General features: G+C 38.9%; 4 protein-coding genes across 7 annotated transcripts in view; 1 reads left to right on the top strand and 3 right to left on the bottom strand.

Moving 5' to 3' along the window:
• LOC134750242 (flotillin-2) overlaps positions 1-27,001 on the top strand; it is a 470,025-nt gene that overhangs the window by 2,858 nt on the left and 440,166 nt on the right. The window lies entirely within an intron of this gene.
• On the bottom strand, positions 701-10,752 carry LOC134749896 (glucose dehydrogenase [FAD, quinone]-like). Its single transcript, XM_063684898.1, has 5 exons — positions 10,447-10,752; positions 8,600-8,827; positions 5,526-5,658; positions 2,790-2,909; positions 701-1,951 (listed from the first exon to the last, which is right to left on the bottom strand). Exons 1-5 carry the CDS (start codon positions 10,718-10,720, stop codon positions 712-714), a joined length of 1,995 nt encoding a protein of 664 aa, XP_063540968.1. The 5' UTR covers positions 10,721-10,752; the 3' UTR covers positions 701-711.
• Positions 12,420-17,606, bottom strand: LOC134750237 (glucose dehydrogenase [FAD, quinone]-like). Its single transcript, XM_063685385.1, has 5 exons — positions 17,338-17,606; positions 14,868-15,095; positions 14,197-14,329; positions 13,979-14,098; positions 12,420-13,745 (listed from the first exon to the last, which is right to left on the bottom strand). Exons 1-5 carry the CDS (start codon positions 17,582-17,584, stop codon positions 12,434-12,436), a joined length of 2,040 nt encoding a protein of 679 aa, XP_063541455.1. The 5' UTR covers positions 17,585-17,606; the 3' UTR covers positions 12,420-12,433.
• Positions 19,540-25,940, bottom strand: LOC134750415 (glucose dehydrogenase [FAD, quinone]-like). The gene is made up of 5 exons (XM_063685587.1): positions 25,614-25,940; positions 23,872-24,099; positions 21,696-21,828; positions 21,016-21,135; positions 19,540-20,853 (listed from the first exon to the last, which is right to left on the bottom strand). The coding sequence occupies exons 1-5, from the start codon at positions 25,927-25,929 to the stop codon at positions 19,599-19,601; spliced, it is 2,052 nt and encodes a 683-aa protein (XP_063541657.1). The 5' UTR covers positions 25,930-25,940; the 3' UTR covers positions 19,540-19,598.

Raw genomic sequence — 27,001 nt, 5'->3', positions numbered from 1 at the left:
TGTCTAGTATAAAAATATCTAGTGATTGACTACCAAACCATTGTTTATCTAATTGCTATTAGAGTCAACTAGGTACCTATCTATGTATTATCAAGAATTAGATAACTACTCAGTATTGACAACTGTTCTGTAGAGAATCACTGTTTTTTCAAGTCAGGCAATTTGAGCTAGGTATATAGTTTACGTTGCTCTTAGTCTACTTATTTTACTCTTAGGTATCACCTTTTTACATTTACATTCTAAGGAATACGTTGTTTTCTTTTAGTTACTCGTAGTTTGATTATAATAAAAAAGCGTATTACACTACTCAATTTTCATGGGCATTTACGCTAACTTAGGGTAGTGCAATAGGTACTAATAAGGATTAGGATTTAGGAAGTAGTTAGGTAGAGGCAGGGTTCTCTGGATTGCCTAGTAATAAATACGCTTCTCGGTACCTAGCTACCTGTGTTGTGTGGCTGCGACACTGATTTGCTACTTTGCTACCTCATTTTATTAAGGCGTATTATAACTAGTAAGTTACTTAAACTATCATTTTAGAAGGTATCTGATCTGGGATTTAAAACCAGGCCTTATGCATATTGGCCTGTGCTGTGTAATGGGTTAATTTATTATTTATCGAAGACGTTATATACCTATTAGTGATCCTAGCAGGTAGACATATAACGTCTTTGAAACAATCAAGTCAAATAAAACGTCGTCAGTGGCCTATTAATTTAATCTCCACGTATTTTTGATCATATCTGCCGCCTTTTCACCAATCATAATGGCGGGAGCATTTGTGTGGGCCGCAATAGTCCTCGGGATAACGCTGCTGTCCACCACGCGCAACCTGCCCACGCCGAACACTTTCAGCTCTGGGTCCACCACTGCCTCAGGATCCGAAGATGGCCCCATCCGACACGTAGAAATCTGATGATGAAGAGTAGCAGTCACCGTCCTCACCGCACACTCCCAGTAACTATTACTGTTAAATTCATGTTGTCTACAATTCGGAAATTTCTTACTGTGCAACGTTGCACCATATTTCTGGAAAAACGGTGTGTCGACCATCTTCTGAATATATCTTATCGCAGCCACCATCGTATCTACGTCTTGCTGATGCGTCAAGTAATTACCATACAGTTTCGCATCATGGAAAGGATTCCTTGACCGTAATAGAATATTGCCTTTAGATTTAGGATGCAGAAGCATTAATACCATAGTGAAGCTCTCGACGTCTTCAATTTGTTTGTAAACTGAATTGTATAACCAATCTGCTAAGCGAATACCTTTGGCCACCACGTTGCCCTCGTCAGACGCTAAAGAGGCACAGGAACCGATCAGTTCAATATCTGGAATGTCAGCAGGTCCATCAGAAACATTGGTTCTTATATATCCAAGGGTTTCCACTCCAGCTAAAGAGGAAAAAGGACCGTCTCCGTATTGCATATATTGAAACGTATTTTCTAATGTGGATATTTTTCTTTCTACTAAAGTCAGTCTAGTAGAATTCAGCTTAAAAGCTAGCGCTGGGAAGGAAATGTGATCGTATAAAGTTTGTCCTACTGGAAGATTTTGTATGACGGGTATTCCTACTGATTCCAGGTTGGGCCTGGGTCCGATGCCGGAAAGCATGAGTAGATGTGGTGACTCGATCGGTCCGGCTGATAAGATGACTTCCTTATTAGCGCGTATTTCATAGATTTGGCCATTGCGAACGAACCGAACGCCGATTGCAGTTTTTGTAGTGGGATCTATTAATACTTTGGTGACTCGACTGCTAATTAGGATGTGCAGGTTTTTTCTTTTTTTGTGGTCATGCAGGAAGGCCTTGGCGCTGCTGTGCCGGTGTCCACGGGATATCGTTGCCTGGATATAGCTGAATCCGAATCCGTCAGGACTATTGCAATCTGTTCGTCGATTGCCCAACAATTTGGCAGCGTCCAAAAATGCTTTAGACAATTTTGACCTGGAAAATAAACGTAGGATTATTCTGAAGTAGTTTATATTATCGTGCCTTGGGGAACAACAATACCGCCCAAAAGAAATAACTTTTTGGCAAAAATTAAATTTTTCGTACAGAGCTTTTAGCGCTGACTGTACATTTCTTTCCACAGGAAACTAATACTAATCGAGACAACTCTTACAACCCCAACACACAATTAGTTTGCGTTGTTTTATCACAGAGTTCCTATGGCCACCTCCTAAGCTGTCTCTATCATCAGATCAGCTCCATGTCATCATAATATTGCATTGTCATTCGATTTACATATGTATGCAAAATTTCAGCTCAATCGTGAAGTGGGTCGTTAGCTTCCAAAATTTGACCCACACTAACTTATATATATACATACCTACATACTAACAGGGAAAGTTAAATAAAAGCTTGTAAAATTCGTCTGTTATACACATTTCGTCTGATAGCTGTTGAAGTTTAATAGTAGGTACATTACAAATATACAGTATCTTTCTCCTTGATTGTACGACTGGGATGTAGAACTATAGATTCTAAAAACTTTTAATTATTATGGAAGTGAATGCACCTTATTTTTTGATGAACTGTCCCTTAGTACCCTTAAATTGTAAACTATAATCGTAATTGAAAATGAATCGGACAATGCAGTTTTAGGCGTTTTAGTCGTGACTGAAAACTGCATTGTCTGCTTTTTATCGTTTTTGGAAGCTGTCAAAGTAAACCTAAGTGCGATAACAACTGCAGCGATAACTTTTACGATTTAAACAGATAAGTTTTATGTTTTGTTACCGTATATTTAAACGGTATTTACGTAGTATACAGGTACACGTACCTAAATGGTATGTCCTCTACCGATAACTCGCCATTCTTCCCATGCCACGGCGAATCCTTCAGCCCCTTTAAGTTTGCTCGTTCTGACTTCATGAAGTATGGCAAAACATCCTCATATGACCTGAAAATTGTGCATCTCCTTAGACAACATTATTTATTTAATGAGTGACATTATCGCTTCGCCAGAACAGGTATTAAAATTGGTCTTTTAAATAATAATGAATCTGGATCATCATAATAATAAACCTTACCGCAGTGTTCATTTGGTTCGTATTTATACATTTAGTTAAAGGAAGAGAGCATATGCACCTTGAATCTCGCTTTGCCATTGTTATACTTCTTTTTCTTCCTACAGAAATACTTCTCTTATAAATATAAGGTAATGGCCTTTTCCAAAACAAAGGCTATACATCAAACATATGAATGATAGTAACGTAATGACCTACATAGAATACCACCACCGATACTGGATAACGATGGGTAGAAAACTTAGTCGAAAACAATGCCCGTATGTATTTCACAAGTCCACATGTTTCGTAGATGCGTCATCTATCAGACACTCATAAATAGCTTATCTACATCAAGCAACAAGTTAAGGGGCTACCTGAGGTTTTCATCGATTTTTCACAAGTTTTGAATCGTATCTTCTACTTTTGCACTACATATAGAATTATAAGACAAGCGGCTATCGGTTCTTCAATCTTTTATCTCCATTTTTGTCTACCGGATTGTGAAAAAAATGAATACTTAATTATTTATGATTGTTTTAAACATTGTCTAAAAAAACACTTTTTTCGTATCTCGATTGCTGTGAAACTAACTAACACAAAAATTATGGCCAGAAAACCAGTTTTTTGGCCTAAAATTGTTCAACTTTGATGCCAAATATTTCGAAAACAATGAACTTTGAAGTAAATATGGGATACTACATTGCTAAAATCCGTTGTTGTTAATATGATAAGCTACAAAAAACATTAGAAAACTAAGGGATTCAAATCGAAGGTCATTGGGGCATGGGATCCCCTTAAACATAATGGCTCATCTACACGATGGCCCAGCGAGATGGTCATGCGATGGTTCAGAGCACGCACTATGGAATGGGCCACGTGCACCATCGCTGGCCCACTACCTTTGATGTGCGAACGAAAAACCGACACCGTGGCCATCCCATCGCCATCCCGCTGCGCCATAAGCCTTCCGACACCACTACTCTCTCTACACGCTGGCCCATATTAGTGGGCCAGTATGATGACCCATCGTGTAGAGGAGACATAAAACTTCATATTCCTGTAAATAAACATAAGCTACGATGATTTATTTTGCATGATTGTCGTAGGCGCCAACTCGCCATCATATATCGAAGCGGCCAAGGTGCTCAAAAATATCTGAATATGCACTTTAACGTCTTGATAATAGAGGCTTTATTCACCTTGGCCGCTCCAATATCTGTATTATCATCGATCGAGTTAACTGGCCATTGGTGAGCCTTATACTAATAATAATAGGCTGCCTTACTGTAGTGAGATAAGGTTTGCCAGTGGTTAGTTAATGTGATGCTGTGCTAGCGGATCACAAAATGGGGTTAAGATTAGTAAAGTCCAAACAATGTTAAAATGGACGCTGTTTCACTATTCGGAGCATTTTTTACATCTCGTTCCAATATCAGATTGATTTTCTCAATCGGGCCCAGGTATTTCTTCAACGTTCGGGTGGTTTTAGATGAAGGAAGAATATTACGAACACATCCCGGCAGAAAAGGGTGCGTAGCCAATGCAATCGTTAACGCTCCGTAGCGAACGAAAAGCAACTGTCACTGTCACACTAATGTGGAAGAGTGATAGAGATGACTACGATACGCTACGGAGCGTTAACGATTGGCACGTTGGCTACGCGCCCAGATGTCTGCGCCAACTGCTAAATTCGCCCAATTGAGATTGTGTACACGTGACTGAAATAAGATGCTATTTATGAGCAGTGAATTAAAAGCGTTCGTCTTTGGAAGAGGAGCTAGAAATAGAGAGCCGTATGGATTACTTGAACTAAAGTTGAGGTGTGGTTTCTTTGCCAGTAGGTGTATATCAGATGAACTTACCTATTTGACTGACCTTTAAATAAATAAGTCAATTATTGGGTTCCATGTCAGATAGTTTTTCTATCCCCTCGAGAGTTACAATCGAGTGCTAGTTAATAGATTGTAAATGTCTAAAAATATATATGCCATAAAAATAGTAGTAGAGGGCGATTCTTCGCATTGTCCGATTGTTTTTATAGACGACGCTGGTACCGCCTATACTGCTTTTATTTACTATATTAGCAACTAGCTTTTGCCCGCGACTTCGTCTGCGTGGACTTAGTAACCGCAGCTAGAGTAAGAATAGCGCCTGGAAAAAATTTCATAGCAATCTAAATTTGAGCATATTATGCACACAAATTAGCAGGCACTTCGTTAATTATCTCAATTCCACCCCGCTTTTTACTTCCTTAAGCAATGATTTTCGGGATAAAAAGTATCCTATGTCCTTCTCAGGGACTCAACCTATCTCTATGCCAAATTTCATCTAAATCGGTTCAGCGGTTTAAGCGTAAAGAGGGAACACACAGACAGAAAGACAGACAGACAGACTTTCGCATTTATAATATTAGTATGGAAGTATGGATTGTTCGAAATTGTCGTGAATTTCACACAAAAACAATATCCGGATCCGGAGTCTGATTTAGTGTGAACTGTGAACCATACCAGCCATAGTTGCCGTCAGCCGCGATCCTATCCCAATCCGCCTTGAGGCCCCTGGTGTAGATCATGTAGTTGACGACGCTCGTACCGCCAACTGCTTTTCCTCGCGGCCAGAAGCACCTGCCTCCGACGAATCCTAGAATCGTGAGAGTAAATAGTTAAATATTTTTCATCACACTCGCTCAGGAAATGTGGAATTGCACGCAGGCTTAGTGGAAACTATAGAAAAAGCGTTTTCCCTAGGGAGTTATGAAGTTTCTAGTATTTAACAGGCTTTTGTCTTTATACTTCATTTATGTGTCGCAAGTGTGATGAAAAACATTGTGTGTAACTCGGGGCGTAATAATATTGCAAACTCGAGTCTATAAATCGCTCCGGCAAAGCCGTCGCGATTTAACGATTACTCTCGTTTGCAATATTTAACTTACGCCTTACGCCCTATGTTGCACAATGTACCTACTAATGTTTTTCGATTCAGTCAAGTCGAATAGGGTTATAAAAAATCGGCCCCGCGACGAAGCTAGCGCAACATATGGAGGGACGTAGAGATAAGAATTCTAAAATTAAAATTTTGTTGAGTAGCTTCATTTATGTACCTATATTGTACCTACGGCGGCATTTGTTGTATACCTACGTAGCTTCCTTCTACAGTGCTATAATAATAGCAAAAAAGAAAACTAATAGTGATAAGCGCTAATCCCATTATACATAATTATATCCGTTATTAAATATTGTGGTTAAACAAAGACTGATCGATTGTGGAATGTTTCTTTGGCTGGCTCCCCATTATAAGTATAATACCAAAAAAAATATTTCTATAATGTATACAAAAAAAAACCGGCCAAGTGCGAGTCGGACTCGCGCACGAAGAGTTCCGTACCATTACGGAAAAAAACAGCAAAAAAATCACGTTTGTTGTATGGGAGCCCCACTTAAATATTTATATTATTCTTTTTAGTATTTGTTGTTATAGCGGCAACAGAAATACATCATCTGTGAAAATTTCAACTGTCTAGCTATCACGGTTCATGAGATACAACTTGGTGACAGACAGACAGACGGACAGCGGAGTCTTAGTAATAGGGTCCCGTTTTTACCCTTTGGGTACGGAACCCTAATAAAAGACATTGATTCAACTATGAAAAAAAATATTACAGGGATATATACAATATTCTATGGACTTTAATGGTTCGAAATAAAGATTTTATTATTTTTATTTTTATATATATAGGGATATACCTATGTTATTCAAATTCAAACCGCTACGCTACCACAGACTAAGTACTACCATACAGTAAAGAAACTTTCTACAAAACCGATGTTTGACAGCGATTCAGGGACGAATCATGCCGTCCCTTTCTTATGTATGGTACTATCCCTTTCGGCTATTTAGGGTTGTCAAAATTCAGGTCATTATCTTATCTGTGGTCGTACACGCAAAGAGAAGATGTGCCAGTTGTGTGAATTGCTCGGAGAGTCGGAACAATGCTGAGTCGAGAATGCCCGAAAGGATCAGTTTCGCCCCCCTGCCGCTACCACAGAATAAGTACATACTCGTAATAGTACTCGAGGGATGACGAGTCGAACACTCGGCGAACCAGAATAATTTCATTCTACAGTTAGGTCAGGATTAGGTAAGAGTATGCTGTTTCGTCTCAGCGCGCGCCTTGTCTGCGCTCCAAAGCAATTGGAATAACTTACAAGGCCGATTATTACGTTGGCGGTGACGTCATATCAAAGTTCTCTGACACTGCCAATTGACCTTCAATAAATTGCCTATGTGATGTCTACATCTTGATTTAATTATCATATAAAACCTGCTTCATGCAATATCACGTTGGCCTTCAACTTGCGATTCTTGTCTAGCGACAACACTACCGCTACCGCCTCCAGTGATATTAGTGTGGTATTCAAGAAAAAATAGGCCCACCAATAGTACGCCTTCGTATCGAAAAAAAATATTACATTGTATTGCCCGTTACGGAAATTGGTCGGAGGCCCGAGACCTTCACTCACCTGATGCAAACGCTGCCCAATGGGTGAAGAATTTAGATATTGTATTATATTCTTATACCTTTAAACGAGCAATTCATGTATACCTATATGTATATATTTACATATTTCGGGGATCTCGGAAACCTTTTTTAAACTGTGCTCCCTAATAAAATAAAATAAAGTAAAAATTACCCACCTTACTTAGCAGTGAACACAGTCGCTACTGTGCCCGGAACCTATTACGGTATTTTTTAAGTCGTTCTTATTAATTCTAGTAGGAACGAATATTGAGAATGTGGAAATATATGAGTAGAACAGATAATATGTACTACCAAAGATAGATATAACTCCGTAATAGATGGATACAGTCTAAGGAAAAAACGTGCCTCGAAAATCAAGAAAATTTGATTCTCGTTCAGAGGGCGCTACTAGTTTTGGCCTACAGTCGTATAGATGGCGTTGACGGTTTCGTTTGTTATTTAACAATTTTAACGCATATCAGTGAAAGAACATGGGTCAAAATCATAAAAATAATTAATGCAAATAAAAAAAATTATTTATCTATATTTAAATACATTCTATCGTATTTTTATAAATCTTCATTTTTAGTTTTAAAGTGTGTCGACAGATGGCAGTGAATTTACTGGGGTTACAAAATTTACTATGACAGTACCGCTCTAGTATAAGTTACTCTATGGTACTACGTACAGAATTTTCGTTGCGTTCCCTTTCTCCCACACTAGGCCTTGCCTATTTATAACTACTGCTCGAAGCAGTGTTACCGAATGCGCCCAAATAATTAAATTGAATATCTACGACCGCTATAAGCCACAATAAGGTATGGCGTGAGAAAACTTAAAAACTGTCATGGGACAAAACTTTGATACTATTTGTCACATGTCAACGGTTAGATAAATTCGTAATTAATGTGTCCAATAACCGCCAGCCGCGCCACCGTCAACCAAGTACACCAAGTAACCTCTCGTTTGTAGAGAGGAAAACAGAATATCGCTTTGCTGGAGGCACGTCCGTCATCAGACCATCACTGGATAAGCTAAATTACAAGATCAGTTTATACCTACCCATACAAACTCCAGGCTGATGCTCCATTAAATACGGCCACACGTAGTCAGTCTGCTGGAACAGCGGCGCAAGTATAGGCGTGTCCGTCATCAGGCTCTCGCCTCTCCCGGCTTCTATAACCAGCACGGAAGCTCGACGCCCCTCGCTCAGCCGAGATGCAAGCACGCTGCCTGCGGAGCCGGCGCCTATGATGATGAAGTCGTACTCTGCTAGTGGCCCTTTAAATCCTGTAATTATCGAATCACGGATTATTTTGACAAATTTCTTGTGCGATGTGACAAGAATAGATGTTATTTTCAGTTGTCCTTTACTCGCTTTGAAGTTTGCAAGTATGAAATGGGTTCCTGAAATCCTCTACACGATGGCCCAGCGCTGGACCAGCGAGATTGCCATGCGATGGTTATGGCTCCTCTACACGATACTTTAGACCGAATACCGAATATTCGGCATAACATGCGAACATTTTGAGTCACGTTAATTATGAAAACTGTTCGCCAACAAAGCACAACGTTTGCTAAGTCAATCAAATCAGACCCATGATAAAATTATAATTATTTGTAATCAACAAATGCTCAAAACAGGGTCTTTGTACTTTGTACAACTTTCCAAGAAAATATGTTAAAATTAAATATAGTGGTTTGCGGTTACTTTTATGTAATTTTTCTTTTTAGGTAGTTGCAACAGATATTCGGTATTCGGCCGAATAGTAGGCAAAATTCGGTCGAATACCGAATATTCGGCCAAATTGGCCGAATATGCCGAATACCGAATAGTTGCCGAATATTCGTGGCATCTCTAATTTAAATCAACGCGATGGAAGCAGTATATGAAATCATCTAATGTAAATAACGTAATGATTATAAAAAACCGGCCAAGTGCGAGTCGGACTCGCGGGCCGAGGGTTCCGTACTTTTTAGTATTTGTTGTTATAGCAGCAACAGAAATACATCATCTGTGAAAATTTCAACTGTCTAGCTATCACGGTTCATGAGATACAGCCTGGTGACAGACAGACAGACGGACAGCGGAGTCTTAGTAATAGGGTCCCGTTTTTACCCTACGGGTACGGAACCCTAAAAACCGTAAGACCATAAAATCCAAACAAGAAGCGTTATCAAAGAAATAAACCTTTATAAGTTAAATGTACCGAAAGTATGTTATTACTATGGAAAACGTACTCGAAAATATTTAGTACCCATATAAAGTACCAGATCAGTTAAGATCCTGCCAAGACGTATCAAAGGTTGTGTGTATTTTGCCCACTTCCTTAGGTTAATACCTTTGCACGTGTTACCGTAAATAAAACTTATAACTATGTAGGTATAACGCTAATATAAATACAATCAGGGGCAGTGGAGGCGGGTCGCCTTGTATGGAAATACCGATGCAAGATGGCCCGCTTCCGTTGTCCTGAAGTACAATGGAATCACATAATTAAGGGTCAATATAAAAATAACAACTACTTGTAAGAAATCGCACTCACACAGCTATAAATTAAGTAAGAAATAACTAGATTTATAATGGTGGAGGGTAGATTTGTTCAGTTTGGCAGATATGTAAGAATAATTAATGTAGCTTCTCTTTTATTAATAAATAAGTAAATAAAAAAATAAATTCTTAGGTAGGATTTACCCAAAGGCACCTTAGCGTTACAGGTAAAGTTGTTGCTTTATTTTTAATTTGGAGTCATTGACTCATTGAAAAACTAACGCAGAAGTGTGTATACTATGACACCCTCACTCACAGGTTTTGGTGGGCCATTATCGATCTAAATAAAAAAAACACTCATATAATTTATTCGAAGTTATATTTACGACTAAATAAATTCGTAGAAAAAATTGCATACCTTTTGGAAGTTCGTACTGGTCCCTTAAAATACCAAAAATGTCTGGTTCTGCTGGATTGAGGGGAAACATACTGATATTCATCATCGCTTCCACTACCCTACTCCTGATCCTTTCAGGATAATCTGCCACCCTCTTTTCTCTAGTATAGCAATACGGTTCATCACAAGGTTTTGGAACTGCGTAATCTTGATTTAAAGTCACTTCAATATTGTCACTATTAGTCGATGTGATAAGAAGTGCGTATAATAAAATGTTATGTTTCAAGGCAGCCATGCTTCTGCCGTGGGTTCTAACCTGCGACTGATTTTTTAATAGATGTACGGTTGTGGCATGTCGTTGTCCGAGGGATTCTGGTTACGCTTCCTCACCGCCTTTGATGTGCTACTTTTTGCGTATGCATATTAATTGTGTTAGGCGAGATTGTTGTATAAATAACTCTTTTTAAGAAGCAATAGATTTTTAATGAACAATGAGTTCCGATTGCGTCGCTTCCTTCCAAGGAACCTATACTCATGGTTATTGTCACTCACACCTATGACTTTGGTTGTAGTTTTTTTTTGTTACACGAGCATCGGATTGTTTTGATACGTAAATACGAGTAGTATCATCTAGAAATATCTTAATTGATATAATCCTCTAAACTATTTAAGATCCATTTGTCTAGATCTGTTAGATAGTTTTAGACTATATATTGTTGGTATAAAAATACATAAAAAATGATAGTACTTGTAGCAGTAAAATTGAGAAAGTTTAATGTATTTTTCAAAAGAAGTTTCATTGACTCTTTTGGAGTCCTTCGTTTGAAAACTATGCAACCTGTTTTTTTAATCCACTCATTGATAAAGGGCTTCAGAAACCTAATGGTACAGCGACGCGAATCTTTTTGCCGTTCAATGCCCTCACTTGTGGCGTTTGGACATATAGCGGAATTTATATATCGGTACAGAACTGCAGGTTTTTAGGGTTCTATTACTAAGAATCCACTGTCCGTCTGTCTGTCCGTCTGTTCGTCTTTCTGTCTGTCTGTATGTCTGTCCGTCTGTCACCAGGCTATATCTCATGAACCGTGATAGCTACACGGTTGAAATTTTCCGATGAGGTTTTTTTTGTTGCCGCTATAACAACAAATACCAAAAAGTACGAAACCCTAGTTTGCGAGTTCGATTCGCACTTGTCCGGTTTTTGTAATAATGTTATCATCTATGTGTGGACATTTATAACTATGTGTTAGTTATTCGGCAAATCTGAATTTCACCGTCGAGCCACTCATACGAGTCATACGCCAATTTTTGACTTTTCTGTTTTCCGAGCAAAGCTCGGTCTCCCTCATATTGCATATAATTCTCATACTTCTCTATTGATAATTTAGGTACAAAAATATGTTTAAAATACAATGAGAATGAAGGGAAACGGTACAGTTAGTTTTATTTCAATAACATAGTTCTTACAGTGACTTCGACGTTAATACATAGATTGATTTATCTGGCTCCAAATATTTAAGTAAACATTAACAGATTAGCACAATTCATGTGCCACTTTTATGAATCCACCTGTATTAGATAATCTTAACTTGGCCATACCAAGTTCAAGGTTTGTGATATTAAGATTGATCATTCAATTAGGTTTGGTGTATTTTTTGCCAGATTAAGTTTTGTGATATTTTGGGATACCGTAGGCGTAAACTCCGGTAACTATAGTCCTATTATACAACTATGGTCCAGTTTTTAACGTTAATTTTTAACGAGCCTTTTTGATTTGTACTCGTTTCAATCATTTTTGAGCTTAGATATATGTACTTATGCTTTTTCTGTATAAGATAGTCAACATAATTTGAAAAATATTCATATGTACATATTTTACTGGAACTAGAATTTGGACCATAGTTGTAAGTTGTGGACTAAATTTACCTGAATTTGCGGTACTACTAAATAAAACACATCTAGCAACTTTAGTGTTCTAATAATTTTACAGTATCTGAATAAAATATTACACTAGCTGCTGTTCATATATAAAGAACTCATTATCCTTATTCTGTGACACACTTTGTTGATAATTCTCAGTTTTCCATTTCAAAGCTTGTTTAAGTAAATCCGCGCCTTTTTCGCCGATCATCATGGCCGGTCCATTAGTGTGTGCAGCTATATGTCTAGGAATTATACTGCTGTCGATGACCCGTAGTTTTTCTATTCCATACACCTTTAGTTCATTGTCTACTACGGCGTCTGGGTCGGAGACTGGACCCATTTTGCACGTTGCTATTTGGTGGTGCTCCGTCTGCGTGAGCTGTCGAAGCGCACATTCCCAGAAGTCATCTGTATTAAATGTTCGATTTCTACATTCCGGAAAATCCGGCTGGAATAATGTTGATCCATACTTTTTAAACGGCGGCAAGTTACCTATTTTAATTACATATCGTATTCCGGCTAGCATTGTCGCTACGTCTCTCGAATGTGTTAGGTAATTATTTACAATTGTCGGTGGGCTTAACGGATTCTTATCCCTTAATTCTAAGTAGCCTCTGGATTTTGGATATAAGAGCATCGGAAAGGCGCTCCAGGTTTCTCGATTGACGATGGGCCTATAGGCTGGGTTGAATACATCGTCTCTTATCCTCATTCCTTGCCGGATGGCTCCACCTCCGTCGGAACCGATTGAACCTCCGATGGATAGCAACTCGAGGTCTACATAAACGTCACCCTCATGCGGTACGTCAGTTTTAATATAGCCAAGTCCTTCCACTCCACCAGGAGAAGCAAGGGGACCATCACCGTAATTAAGCCATCTTATTATATTTGGTAGATTAGCCTCTCTAGATTCTATTAAACTGATGTTCGACGTATTCATTGTAAACACTATCCCGTCAAATGAAATGTGATCATACAAAGTCCTGCCAACACTTAAATTTTGAAGTACAGTTATGTTAAATTTTTTCAAGTGGTTCTCTGGGCCGATTCCTGACAACATGAGAAGTTTAGGCGATTCTATAGGCCCTGCTGATAAAATAACTTCCCTCCTTGCTTTTACTGTGTATCTCATGCCATTTCGTACATATTCTACACCGGTTGCGGTTTTGGTAGCTTTATCGATAACCACTTTTGTAGCTCTTGTTTCTGGCAAAATGTGCAGGTTTTTCCGGTTTTTGTGGGGATGTAAGTACGCTTTAGCAGCACTGTGGCGATGACCCTTGGAAGTTGTGGTCTGAGCGTAGCCCAGGCCCACTTTGTCAGGGTCGTTGTAGTCGACTGTTTTATCGCCCAGAAGTCTCCCAGCAGCCAAAAAAGCTTGTATTAAACGGGTCCTAAAATTAGAAAATAAATATACAGTAGTCTTATAAATAGTCACAGCACATTAGGCTGTTGTACGAAACGCAGAACAATTTAGTAACCTTAGAAGTTATCTCGTTGCGATAAGATTTAAATATTTACTGTGTCTCGGTATTTATTCAAAACATGAATTCATCACTTTTATTTCCATGTTAAGAAAATCAATACGAATTTTTCGGCCAATTCGGCCATGTGTGCAAATACGTACCTCAACGGTGGATTTTCAATAGAAACTTTTCCACTGTGACCTTTATAGGGATTTTCATTGTTTTCCATGAGGTTTGACTTTTCTAGTTTCATGTAATATGGCAGCACGTCCTTGTATGACCTAAAAAACAATGAATTTTTATAATATTTCCTGACTGATATTGTTTATGGCTGCAAGACTCTGGTTTGGAAAACGAACATGTAACCACCAATACGAACCAGCCATAATTCCCGTCCCGAGCTATCCTGTCCCAGTCCTCGGGTCGCCCTCTTGTGTAGAGCATGTAATTGATCACGCTGGTACCGCCAACGGCGCGGCCCCGGGGCCAAAGGCAACGGCGGCCTTCCATACCTGGGGAACATTTTAATAATGCTGTAGTAACAGGAATATGGAAATTCAAACAATCCTGGCCACTAAGTAGAATATGTTGCCTTGGCTTGCCCCATCATCTTTTCCTTTAAAGTGCGAACGCGCGAAAATTGTAGAAATTAAAAAATATTTTTTTAGACTAATCCATAGGTACCTATCTAGTTAAGGGGCCCACTGACTATCAGTCCGCCGGACGATATCGGCCTGTCAGTTGTTCGGAACTGTCAAATTTTTGTTCTACTTTGTAACTGACAGGCCGATATCGTCCGGCGGACTGATAGTCAGTGGACCCCTTAAGTCAAGTTGTAACATAACTACTATAAAATTAAAACGTAACTACTTTATTATTTTGCACTCCCCGTTACAATGCTTAGCCAATAACTTAATATAGGACAGTCGAGGCGTCCAGCTACGAGTAGATACCATATCCTCGCGATGCTGGTTATTGCTGCCTCTTACTCTCTCTTATTATAAGTAGTTCACGTTGTTGTTGCTTTAAACCTTTAAACTAGAGACTTACCTAAACACACGCCCGGCTGCGGCTCCGTCCTGTACTGCCACGCGTACTCCGTGCGTTGGAAGTACGGCGCGAGCGCTGGCACGTCGGTGAGGATGTTCTCAGCTCTGCCTGCCTCCAGCACCAGCACTGTGACGTCACGTTGCTCCGTCAATCGTGAGGCTACAGCGCTACCTGCCGAGCCCGCGCCTACTACCACGTAATCGTACTCTGCCCACGCGTCCGTTTGACCTGAAGTAATTAGTGTAAGATTTTCAATATCTAAAACACCCTTGGCTTGTTTTAACTATATTACTCTCACCGGCCCTTGAACCAGTGGTTCCCAAAGTTGACTGGGCTCCGACCCACCTAATAAAAACTGCCAACTTCGTGACCACGTCTTGCATGGCCGTCTTAAAAATGAGGCAGGAAATATTATTGGTACGCTCAGATAGCAGTTTCAATTCAAGGCCCACTCAAAATTCTCTCGCGACCCACCAATGGGTCGCGACCCATAGTTTGGGAACTGATGCCTTTAACTATTCTGCCTACTACTCAGATTAAGGTAATATTTGTAAAACTTGAAAATTTAAAAGTGCTTGTTACTAGGCCTATTTGAATAAAGAATATTTTGACTCTTGACTCTTGATTATTTAAATCTGTATTTCGACAAATTATTTTACTTTTTATACCACGTCGGTGGCAATCAAGCATACGGCCCGCCTGATGGTAAGCAGTTACCGTAGCCTATAGACGCCTGCAACACCGGAGATATTACACGCGCGATATTACTTTAAACATAGTGAATTTTTGTCGAATGTAATAATTTTGAGATCTGTTTTCTTGAGACGATTAAGTATAACGAGACGAGAGTTAGTCGATCTTAATCCATTGCATGTTCATCTGAATTACTTTATGTATACAACGTTTACGGTGTTATGCCAGCCCAGCGCCAAAAGTTTGGGCAGTTTTAAATTTTGCCTCAAACGCTGGCTTGTTGAGCACCCGTTTTATGATTATGAGGAGTACCTAAATTTTCACAAAAAGGAGTAATTCTTATTTTTATATTATTACGAATAATGTGATGTTATATTTATTTGCAATTTAACTGCAATAGGTACATAAATAAAGGATGGTCCATTTGTGAAAGCAAATAATGAATGATTTTCCACGGTTACCAGTTAAAGGTATTTCTGACGTCGTCGCAAGGTAAACGTCATGCAGTGTAAGGACTAAGTCGTACGTAGTTCATTGTCATATCTCAACGAGGACACTCATTTAATTCAAAGTTGCTGGAAGTGCTTAATGAGCAGGCTTTATAATAAAATAAAATAAATCTTTATATTTTTAATTGACTAAAATGCTCATGGTTGTCTTAACTTATTTCTTAAATCATTAACTTAAAATACCTATCTAAAATTACTTATATGGCATTACTTTGATTTACGAAAACTTCTGGACTACGAATATCGATCGAATAATCTCGTACAGGTATATGTATACACTGATGCACTGGGCAGGAAAGGGTGCACTTCGACCTTAGATAAGTAGCAAGTTTTGCAACTCTTTATAAAAAGGCTAATTGTGCGTCAAAGCATTAGTTTCTTTTCAAAACTACTTAAGGCTACTTCGGACTACGTTAGTAATTTAGTCGAGTGGCGAGTATTAGTGACTTTGCATGCCTAAAGGGCCTTATGCTCCATGTGCAGCATAGACCCTTTAGACATGCAAAGTCACAAATACTTTAACTTGTCTTTACTAAACATTTGATTAAAAATTCGACATCGATATTGTATCATAGGAAAAACCTCAAACGCTGGCTTGTTGAGCACCCGTTTTATGATTATGAGGAGTACCTAAATTTTCACAAAAAGGAGTAATTCTTATTTTTATATTATTACGAATAATGTGATGTTATATTTATTTCAAATTGATTTTGTTTATTGGTTAACGGCATATGTAAATATGTTCCATTATTATTACGGGTAAATTAGCTTTATGAATAAATGACTTTATGCATGCAAATTACGGTTGTGGGAATTCGCACTCTCAATAGGTACCAATTGAGCGTGCGTAATTTTGTAAACCGCATTATTGTCACTCCGGTTTTATGACGCAACGTATGCAACTGGATTTTCACGATGCCATTTCATGACCATGACCGTTTTAAAGGAAAATATCTGTCTCATATTTCATGTACAAATATTATCTCGTTATCTGCTTAATATCAAAACAGTGGCTACCAGTCTTTTAATTAAAGCATTCACAAAATGGCTAAAATCGGACCAAGCTTACTCTGCATGACATTTTCTAAGACAAAGTGAGGAAATATCATCGTAAACTTCAAATTTCTATGAAAATATAAATAATGACACGAGACACTCCCAAACTTTGTTTTGTCAAAGTCGGTGTAAAGTTAGCTTAGACGGATTTTATTTTCCTGTTATAAATGTATGAGCAAAATCTTTAAAGAGGCGAATTGACGTTTACTTACCGCCAGGCAACGGATATGCATCTCTTAGAAATCCGAAGAAATCAATAGATGTAGCAGTCGGTCGTCTTGCAGGTGAAAGAGCCCTCATAGCCAGGTCCATCATGGCTCCTCGAGGTCTCGTTTGGGATGTCGAATTCGAGGGATCTTTAAACTGGAAGACCCCTTGCGATCGTATTAACATGTCTTGCTGGCATTTCGATATTATTAAAGACCCTAGTAACGTTAATGTCCCAAGCAAACGTAACATTGTAGGACTTAAAATGTTCTAAATGGAATTAGAATTAATGAACCCTTGTTTATTTCTCATTTATTGGTCTAAAATTGACATTACGTCCTTTTAATGTTTTAAATTTCAATTCCTTTTGAAACTGCTGGTCTTAGTCACGAGGTAGACCACTCTTTTTTACACAATATACTCGTAATCTATTCATTTTAACGTATTAAAATAATATTTCCTGATAGAAGGTACACATATCCAAAGCAAAATCACATATCTGATTATTCCATATGCACTTTTACTACAAAAATACTCTTGTTATTCAATAAAGCGCCGCTTTTATAAAATTTGCACCACCACCAAGAAAAGTTTTCTTCTCACCATATTCTTGCAAAAAGGCTGGTATTACGAGCCCTTATGAGTCAAATTTCCGTAAACATGTAATTGCAATTGCACCGTGTCAAGGCGGCGACCGGTGGACAGACGACGTCAAAGATATGTTTATACTTTTGCACTTTACTCCTTTGTAATAAGGCGAAAAATGTATACATATCTTTGACGTCTACTGAACATACTCAGATTGGGCTCAAGTAGAGCAATGAACCAGAAACAGGTGACAAGGGAATGTCGATCTTGGTTACAAATCTTAATATCACTTTTCAATACACCGAATTTCAGATCCATTCTGATATTGTTTTGTGTAAGATAATATTAACGGCATTAACGCTAATGTTAAATTTGTTATAGTGTAAATTTTAATAATGCAATGCAATTTGTGTTAGTAGTCCATAAGGAAATGTTATTTTTCACCTCAGCAGCTCGAACAAGCCTACTTTCGTCACTCCCTGGAGTGACAAAAATGCGACTTTCCTCACTCCAGGGAGTGAAACAAAGTAGCTTTTTAATTTAGTGAAGGCCATGAACTGAACATGAACGAAATTCATTTTAACGCATATGATTATCAGATCTTTAAAACAGAAGAAAGGTAGGGTGACACTGACATTGGCAGTTCATAATTTCAACTGCGTTAAGGGCGTAAATTGTTTTTAACTGCAATAGGTACATAAATAAAGGATGGTCCATTCGTGAAAGCAAATAATGAATGATTTTCCACGGTTACCAGTTAAAGGTATTTCTGACGTCGTCGCAAGGTAAACGTCATGCAGTGTAAGGACTAAGTCGTACGTAGTTCATTGTCATATCTCAACGAGGACACTCATTTAATTCAAAGTTGCTGGAAGTGCTTAATGAGCAGGCTTTATAATAAAATAAAATAAATCTTTATATTTTTAATTGACTAAAATGCTCATGGTTGTCTTAACTTATTTCTTAAATCATTAACTTAAAATACCTATCTAAAATTACTTATATGGCATTACTTTGATTTACGAAAACTTCTGGACTACGAATATCGATCGAATAATCTCGTACAGGTATATGTATACACTGATGCACTGGGCAGGAAAGGGTGCACTTCGACCTTAGATAAGTAGCAAGTTTTGCAACTCTTTATAAAAAGGCTAATTGTGCGTCAAAGCATTAGTTTCTTTTCAAAACTACTTAAGGCTACTTCGGACTACGTTAGTAATTTAGTCGAGTGGCGAGTATTAGTGACTTTGCATGCCTAAAGGGCCTTATGCTCCATGTGCAGCATAGACCCTTTAGACATGCAAAGTCACAAATACTTTAACTTGTCTTTACTAAACATTTGATTAAAAATTCGACATCGATATTGTATCATAGGAAAAACTGAAGTCTGTTTAGGATATTTTTGTCTTAAGCGCATATTTGACGTTTGCCAAATAAGAAAAAAACTGCTCTGTCTAGTCAATCTTAAATTAATACAGTCTTGTTTTGTGTGCTACTATAGGCTTCATGGTCAATACCTCCTATTGCAGTAACGAAGGCATATATGGGTAAGATCCGAAGCCCTGGGCCTAAATGCGCTTACAACTTAATAGTCATCTGCTTTTTGACCGTGAACGACGATTACTTTGACAACAAATCATTTTGGTTGAGTAGTATCGTTTGTAGACTTCAGATTTTATCGTCCCCAATCTTCCTTTATCATATCAGCAGCTTTTTCGGCAATCATGATAGCTGGCGCGTTGATGTGCGCAGAGATGGTCCGCGAAATGATGCTAGAGTCCACGACGCGTAGGTTTCGCAGGCCGTATACTCGCAGCCTTGGGTCGACTACGGCGCGAGGGTCACTGGCAGGACCCATGCGGCACGTGGCGATCTGGTGGTGCAGCGTCGCCGTGAGCGTGCGCACCGCACACTCCCAGTAGGCGTCAGAATCAAAGGGTAGCTCGCGGCAGGCCGGGTACTGCGCGCGGTGTAGCTTGGCGCCAAACCGCTGGAAGGGCGCTGTAGCCGCCAGCGCCTGCACGTGCCGCACTGCTGCCACGAATGCTGCCACGTCTTGTCCGTACGCATCTGAGAGATAGTTCCCCCTCATGCGCGGATGGCTCCCCGGGTTCTTGTCTTTTAACTCGAGAAACCCATAAGATTTGGGATGCAACAACAACGGGATCGCACTCCATGTATCCTTAGTTCCTAATGATCCAAATGCTTCATCAAATACTTTACTTTTTATTCTCATGCCTTTCCGTACGGCTTTACTGCCGCCGGGACTGCCGTCTGCGATGATTGATCCACCAATACTGATTAGTTCGATATCAGGAACAAGTTCCGGGTCGTCGGACACTGGCGTTTTAATATATCCTATGCCTTCAACTGCTCCAGGAGATGCGAGGCTGTTGTCGCCGGTATGAAACCATTGCACAATAGAAGAAATTTGAGTAGCTTCCCGTTCAGAAAAGCTTACACCAGTGGTGTTGAGTTCAAAAATGAGACCCGGAAAGCATATATGATCGTATAGCGTTTTGCCCACTGGTAAATCTTTTATTAGAGGTATTCCAACTTGACTTAGATGCTCTTTCGGTCCTACGCCGGACAACATCAGGAGCTGTGGAGAAGCAATTGGTCCCGCAGACAATATAACTTCTCTTCGCGCCCGCACTGTGTACGTTAATCCGTTTCTTGAATATTCCACTCCAAACGCAGTGTTCGTTTGGGGATCTATTAATATTTTGGTGACAGTGCTTTGGGGCAAGATATGAAGGTTCCGCCTTCTCTTGTGGGGGTGTAGAAAAACTTTGGCAGCACTTTGCCGGTGTCCATGGTTTATGGTTACTTGCACTTTCCCAAAACCGAAACCGTCGGGAGCGTTGTAGTCAACTGTAGGGTGTCCCAGGATCTTGCCGGCTTCCAAAAATGCTTTGATAAGCTTAGTTCTGAAATTAAAGTAATGATACTTTACTTGCCCATCTAGATTCTATCTAGTTCTAGCCTATTAAATTTACAAACTTGCAACGTTTATTCGTATTAGAAATTATATTGGCACCTTAGAGGGAAAATGTAATAGAGCACGGGAAAAACTATTTAAATTTACTTACTTTACGGGTACAAATTCTACGGGTAGTTCCCCTTCTTGGCTTCTATACGGATTCCTTTCAAATCCTTTTAAGTTAGCTCTTTCAGACTTCTTGTAATATTCTAGAACCTCATTATAGGACCTGTAATCATAGAAATGTATGTATGTTAAATATCACCAATAATAATTAAGTTGGTCCTTGCAATTCCGACGTTTCATATCAACTTTTGTGCTCATGTTCTGAATGGTCAAATCCTTGTCTACTCGAATATCTATTGGTACTGAATAAAGCCGATTGATTTGACTGACAAAATTTGTTTACTTCGAGTACATACAACACGACGTCAGATTCTCGATTAGTGCCTTAGAATGCCTGAATTATTTATGACATCTACTTCGTAGGCGTTTGTCACTACTGTCGTTACTTGGAAACCATCCAAACGTAACGGAATAGTGAGACGTGATCAGGATTAGCATGGTTCAACGTGTTTAATTCGTGGGCTATAGTAGAGTGGAGTATTGTAGTCAGCAGCAGAAACGCTAAGCGGGTAAGGAAATTTACTCTCTAATGCTGTTTTAATAGCAGGTTAACATAACCTAAGTAAACATTAATGTTGTGCTAAGATGGCTTTGAACACCTCTCCGGCATAGAATTTTATACTGCTCACTTTATTGCCAATAGGTACTCGTATAGTTGATTACCATCCATAATTCCCGTCGGCGGCGATGCGATCCCAGTCCTGCGGGCGGCCCCGAGTGTAGATCATGTAGTTGATGACGCTCGTGCCCCCCACCGCTTTGCCTCGTGGCCAGAAGCACCTCTCGTTCTTCATACCTGGAAAAGTGTTGTTTCTTATTTAGTTACACAAATACGGTTACGGATTTTTTAAATCTACCTTTAAATCATGGTACCTTATCGTATCTACTGTATAAAGGTTTTTTTTTTAGCGCGGGGATCAATCACTTGGTTTAAACTAGGGATGAAGATTCTTCGAAAATTGCGAGTCTGAGTACTCCGCGTTAAATACTTTGGCCGTCAGATGTATCGGAGCACACGAAATGTTAAAAAAATTATTACAATACGTCAGCTTTATATTAGGGGTAATTATCATTATCTATTCCGAATAAAGACTATACCTCCATATTTTCTTGAATATCTAGTTACTGATCTTCATACAGTTTATGGTACGAGCCGTTCTACGCCAAGGATTACACTTATTAGTGTTTTTTTTTTCAATTTATTTAGGTAAACAAACAGTCACTACAAGGGAAACTTAAATATAGTAGTTTCAACACTATTTACAGTATGTGTGACCAACACCGTTCACCACTTAATAAATACAATTATTTTGATTATTCGGAGCTTATATACCACTGGAGCTTAAGGTTCCGGGAGACATTGACAAAATAAACTATAAGTATTATTAATACATTATAAATTCATGAAGAAGATAAAAAAAAATCCTTAACGCTTACCAGTTAACAGTGCAGTGCATGCAGTATTACGTTATATAAAAAAAATAGGTATAAACTTACGTTTCATATATGTATAACGTTACGTTTCATATGTGTAAAATATATAGATATTACATTTAGTTACTATCTCTAAGTACATCTATTACAAGCTTTTTATATACACTAGTACTGCAGCCAAAAATATCCACATGGTTAAAATGTGTGTTATAAGTATGGACGAGCCTGCGAAGAGTTACACTTGATACCGGATATAGTTCTTAGAGCAATGAACCTAATTTTTAATTTTAAAACCAATTGTCTTCTCAAAATGGTATACACGTTAAAAAATGTTCCTTCCTTATACATAAAGCTATCGAAAAATGGTGAGGATTGTGTCAACAATACTTAAACTATTAGCACAGTGGTGATAATATGTAGTACAGTCAGCAGCAGAAGTGGCGAAGCGGGCGAGGTGTTCAAAATGATCTTGACGCGACTTTATTGTTAAGGGAATAAGAGCGTGTCAAGGTAATTGTGAACACTGCTAGCTATCTCACAAAACCGGAGTTTGATTTAATTTAATGTCGAATTATGTACTTTTTCCCTACTTTTTGCAAAACGTTTTCCCCAATGTCGGTATTAATACGCGTCACGATCACGTCTCATGTATTATTTTATGGTGAGCATCAAGTGAGAATCTGTCAAAAAATCACTAGCGAGGTAGAGGAGCGCGGCAAAGTTGCGATTTCATTGGACTTATGATTGACCTATGATCTTATTTATATATTCGATAGTTACTCATGAAATAAAACTATGAAAACGGATTATATCGCGTATATTGAATTTATAATACCTATACATCCCGAGATTTCGAACCCTTTACAGCGTTCGTGGTCAACGGGTGACTTAGGAAAAACTACAAAGTGCAAAAATACCCGCATACAACAATTATGAACCATCATCAACTATAAACTTTAAGGCTGGTTGTACATGCAAAATCGGTTCATAAAGGTTAGTTATACAATACATCTATTTTCAAGTAAAGATATATATACGCGATAAAGCTACGCCGGCTCCAACCCTACACGTAACTCGTTTCGGGTGTTGATGGGGTTGCCGCGATTTTGTAGTGCCTCTGGTATGTTTGCGGAGGCACAAGTTGACAGCTTTGCGGCGATAATGCGCAAGAGGTGCGCTTCACTGATGCGTCGCCTGCGCTGGCTGTGCGGCAACCGTTGGCAAAGAGTCAGAGACTGCATGCATTCGCCGTCTAGTTTATGTCGTACTAATACTAGTAATAAGATTGTAATGTTTACTAACCATGTATGGACTATGGACCTTTTAGTCTGAAATAAATGATTTTTATTTATTTATTTATTTAAACTTCTGCGAAAGTGAAGTGATACAACTTATAGATACTCACCCATACATACACCTTCTTCACGTTCCATATAGTACTGCCAGGAGTATTCGGTAGACTGGAAATAGGGCGCCAAAGCTGGGATGTCTGTAAGGATCATCTCCGGCTTGCCAGCCTCCAAAAGCAGCACAGTGGTGTTCCGATTTTCGGTCAGCCTGGCGGCGAGCGTGCTCCCAGCGGATCCAGCGCCTACGATTACGAAGTCGTACTCGGAGAACGGCGCTTGAAGACCTGTAAAATGCATTCAGGGATTGGCATTATGCAAGGATCTTTAAATAGCTGATATCGTTATCTACTTAAACTTTAATATAATTTTTTCACGAATCAAAATCTTTCTCTCGTAACAAATTTAGCCGTATAAATTGATGATTGATTGATACAGCTTGCGTTATGGCATTAAGTCTGCTGTTGGTCCTTTTCTGTGTTGGGTAATAACTATTGAATCAATAAATCGCTAATTAAACAAATTATGCCGATTACTCAAATTAACGCGCGACATCTATGGGTATATCTAGCGTGCAAGTTTCTTGCGATTCCTTGCACATACACCAGTTTGTTATGAGTGAAATAATAAAAATAATGATCGAGTCACAAATTCCAAGACGCCCCAAACTTGAATTTCCTGAAAAGCATGTATGGCTCTGCAGGGAGGCATACCTACGAGAAATTAAAAAAAGACTTGTCGCATGCCCTGTTAGTCTGAGCTGAGAAAGACCTAACTGTACCTCACTACTTAACTGAAGGCGAAGGACTACTCGTACTCGCATATTAGTGCGAGCGAGATGCATAGAAAGTAAGTTACGTTCTCGATAGCGTTTACGTCAGTGTCAAACTGGAATTAGCTACAAAGGTGCCTTATTCATTCCATAAACTAAAATAATAAAAGTTTTCCATGATAGAAATGTGGGTCGGTAAGTGCGACCAATATTTAAGAGCCAATTAGTAAATCGAATTCTCAAGCAATGAATTCGCTCCAAACATAACTGTCTATGAATAAAAATCAGTGAATCTGCAAATTTTGGCCACGGACACGCTTTTGTGCCAAATACTCTGCGGGGTTTTCCGGTCAGTAAAAGTAGTTGTAAAATCAAAAGAATGTCCTATTTCTGTTAAATTAAATAAAAAATTGCCGCCTTCCTAGGAACCATTATTATGAAAAATCACTACTTACATACTACTTTTTCTAACGGCAGGCCAAGTTTTTGCTAAGTTCTTTGACCGCTTCGCGAATGGCATTGACCTTGCAAACCAGAATATTATCATAAACGACATCTGTGACAGATATGTAAATGGATTGAAAGGGTTGTGCCTAAAGTAGAACGGTTATTTATTATTATTCTGGTTATCTAGTTCAGACACGCTGTTTAGTGTTTTTTAGGTTAATTTACAAAAGTTTCATTATGGTTTCTAAAGGTTAAGCTTTGTTTACTAACAATATACGCATTTCCTATTTTTAATGAAAATTACGATGATATACATATTAGAAAAAGTAAGGACTCTTAATAAACTTGCGATTCATAATTAATATTTGGATTTTGATATTATCTTAACAAATACATACAAACACGTGAAAAGTAATAGTCAAGTGTAAGGCCATCCCACGTTTGGCTATTGAAATTAGTTATTTTACCTTGAATTTCTAAACTACTTTTTATTTTATCAACTCAAAAATCTTACTACGTCCAGTTCCTAAAAAGAATTTAACCTTGTGTTAAAATATGTGTAATGAAATATAAATTGCTCACCTCCTGGAAGCGGAAATTGGTCCCTTAGAAAATTGAAGAGGTCCTCTGCATTTTTGGGCGCATGATTTTTCGCCACTGTTTTTCTGACGTAATCTATAATGGGGCTTTCCGGATGCGGCCACAGTAACTTAGCATTTCTGCCATTATTATCTTGCTTTGGTACATCGAAGCCCTCCTGTAATTCGTCACTGAAAGTTTTCGATAATAAATCTTCATAGTCACTTAGTTCGTTCTCTGTTTCGACAAACGCTTCTTCTGTAAATACTGAACTGAATACTGACAAAAACAGGATGAAGGTTTTTAATTTTATAATCATTTTGAAATAAGTAAGTACTTAACTCTTTATTAAAAGTTTTATATTTAAAAAAATCCAAATAGCGAATCGAAAAGTAGCTGGCCTCGACAGCGGCCCGTGTTGGTATGTCGGTTTGCGATGCGACACCCTGGCATCTGCCTTTGGGGGCTTATAATGTTCATACGCGCCTTCGTAGCCAATAGGCGCGTATGGGCGTATTGCTATAATTAGAGGTTACTGTGCATGGTCATGGTCGCGCGTACGTCGTATCGTACTAATGAGCCGAAATTCTGCAAAAACAATCTCGAAGCTACACAGGACTCAAATTGGTTAACTTTACATGTCTCTGTGTATATTGCACCTACTTTTTTTGCATCTGCAACCAAATATTTTATTTCAGATTTAATTAAACAGATTAATGTTATACTACAACTTTCACGTTTATTACTTATTAATTTCACTATTGAATTTCAGACTAGTACATTAAAAAAACAGCCACAACACACAACACTATAAATTAATTAATTATTAGCCTTAAGTTTTCGTTTTTATGTTCCACGAGAACATAAAAACGAAAACTTAAGGCTATCAGACTCGTCTTATTCACGTAGGCACAACATATTTTAATTCAGGTATGTTTGACAATAGCTTATACAATAAATACAAAGACTTATAGGTACTTTAGTACATCAAAATAGTCAAACTCTAAAAAATATTCTTAGGGTTTATTTGTTCTGCGTCTTCTTTTATCATATCAGCCGCTTTTTCACCGATCATGATAGCGGGTGCATTTGTGTGGACGGACACTGTGCGGGGGATGACGCTGGAGTCGACGACGCGTAAGTTGCGCACGCCGTACACCCGCAACCTTGGATCGACGACGGCCCGAGGGTCACTGGCGGGACCCATGCGGCACGTGGCGATCTGGTGGTGCAGCGTGGCTGTGAGCGTTCGCACTGCACACTCCCAATACGCGTCCGAGTCGAAAGGCAACGCGTGACAGGCCGGGTACTGCGCTCGGTGCAGCTTGGCGCCCAGCCGCTGGAACGGCTCCGTGGCCGCCAGCGCCTGCACGTGCCGCACTGCTGCCACG

Source organism: Cydia strobilella, chromosome 19, assembly GCF_947568885.1.
Source record: "Cydia strobilella chromosome 19, ilCydStro3.1, whole genome shotgun sequence".
NCBI classification, from domain to species: domain Eukaryota; kingdom Metazoa; phylum Arthropoda; class Insecta; order Lepidoptera; family Tortricidae; genus Cydia; species Cydia strobilella.
The sequence above is the reverse complement of the archived record's forward strand: the minus strand, read 5'-3'. Positions and strand labels throughout refer to the sequence as shown.

Bases quoted from the DNA above. Each gene is read 5' to 3' on its own strand.
- LOC134749896 (XM_063684898.1), bottom strand. From the start codon at position 10,720: ATGGCTGCCTTGAAACATAACATTTTATTATACGCACTTCTTATCACA. The intron at 8,828-10,446 runs GTATGCAATTTT...CGATAATTACAG, and splicing joins CCAGTACGAACTTCCAAAAG to GATTTAAAGGGCCACTAGCA. The intron at 2,910-5,525 runs GTATGGTTCACA...CACAATTTTCAG, and splicing joins GCTGACGGCAACTATGGCTG to GTCATATGAGGATGTTTTGC.
- LOC134750237 (XM_063685385.1), bottom strand. From the start codon at position 17,584: ATGTTACGTTTGCTTGGGACATTAACGTTACTAGGGTCTTTAATAATA. The intron at 15,096-17,337 runs GTAAGTAAACGT...TAATTACTTCAG, and splicing joins TGCATATCCGTTGCCTGGCG to GTCAAACGGACGCGTGGGCA. The intron at 14,330-14,867 runs GTAAGTCTCTAG...AATGTTCCCCAG, and splicing joins GCAGCCGGGCGTGTGTTTAG to GTATGGAAGGCCGCCGTTGC.
- LOC134750415 (XM_063685587.1), bottom strand. From the start codon at position 25,929: ATGATTATAAAATTAAAAACCTTCATCCTGTTTTTGTCAGTATTCAGT. The intron at 24,100-25,613 runs GTGAGCAATTTA...TGCATTTTACAG, and splicing joins CCAATTTCCGCTTCCAGGAG to GTCTTCAAGCGCCGTTCTCC. The intron at 21,136-21,695 runs GTAATCAACTAT...CTATGATTACAG, and splicing joins GCCGACGGGAATTATGGATG to GTCCTATAATGAGGTTCTAG.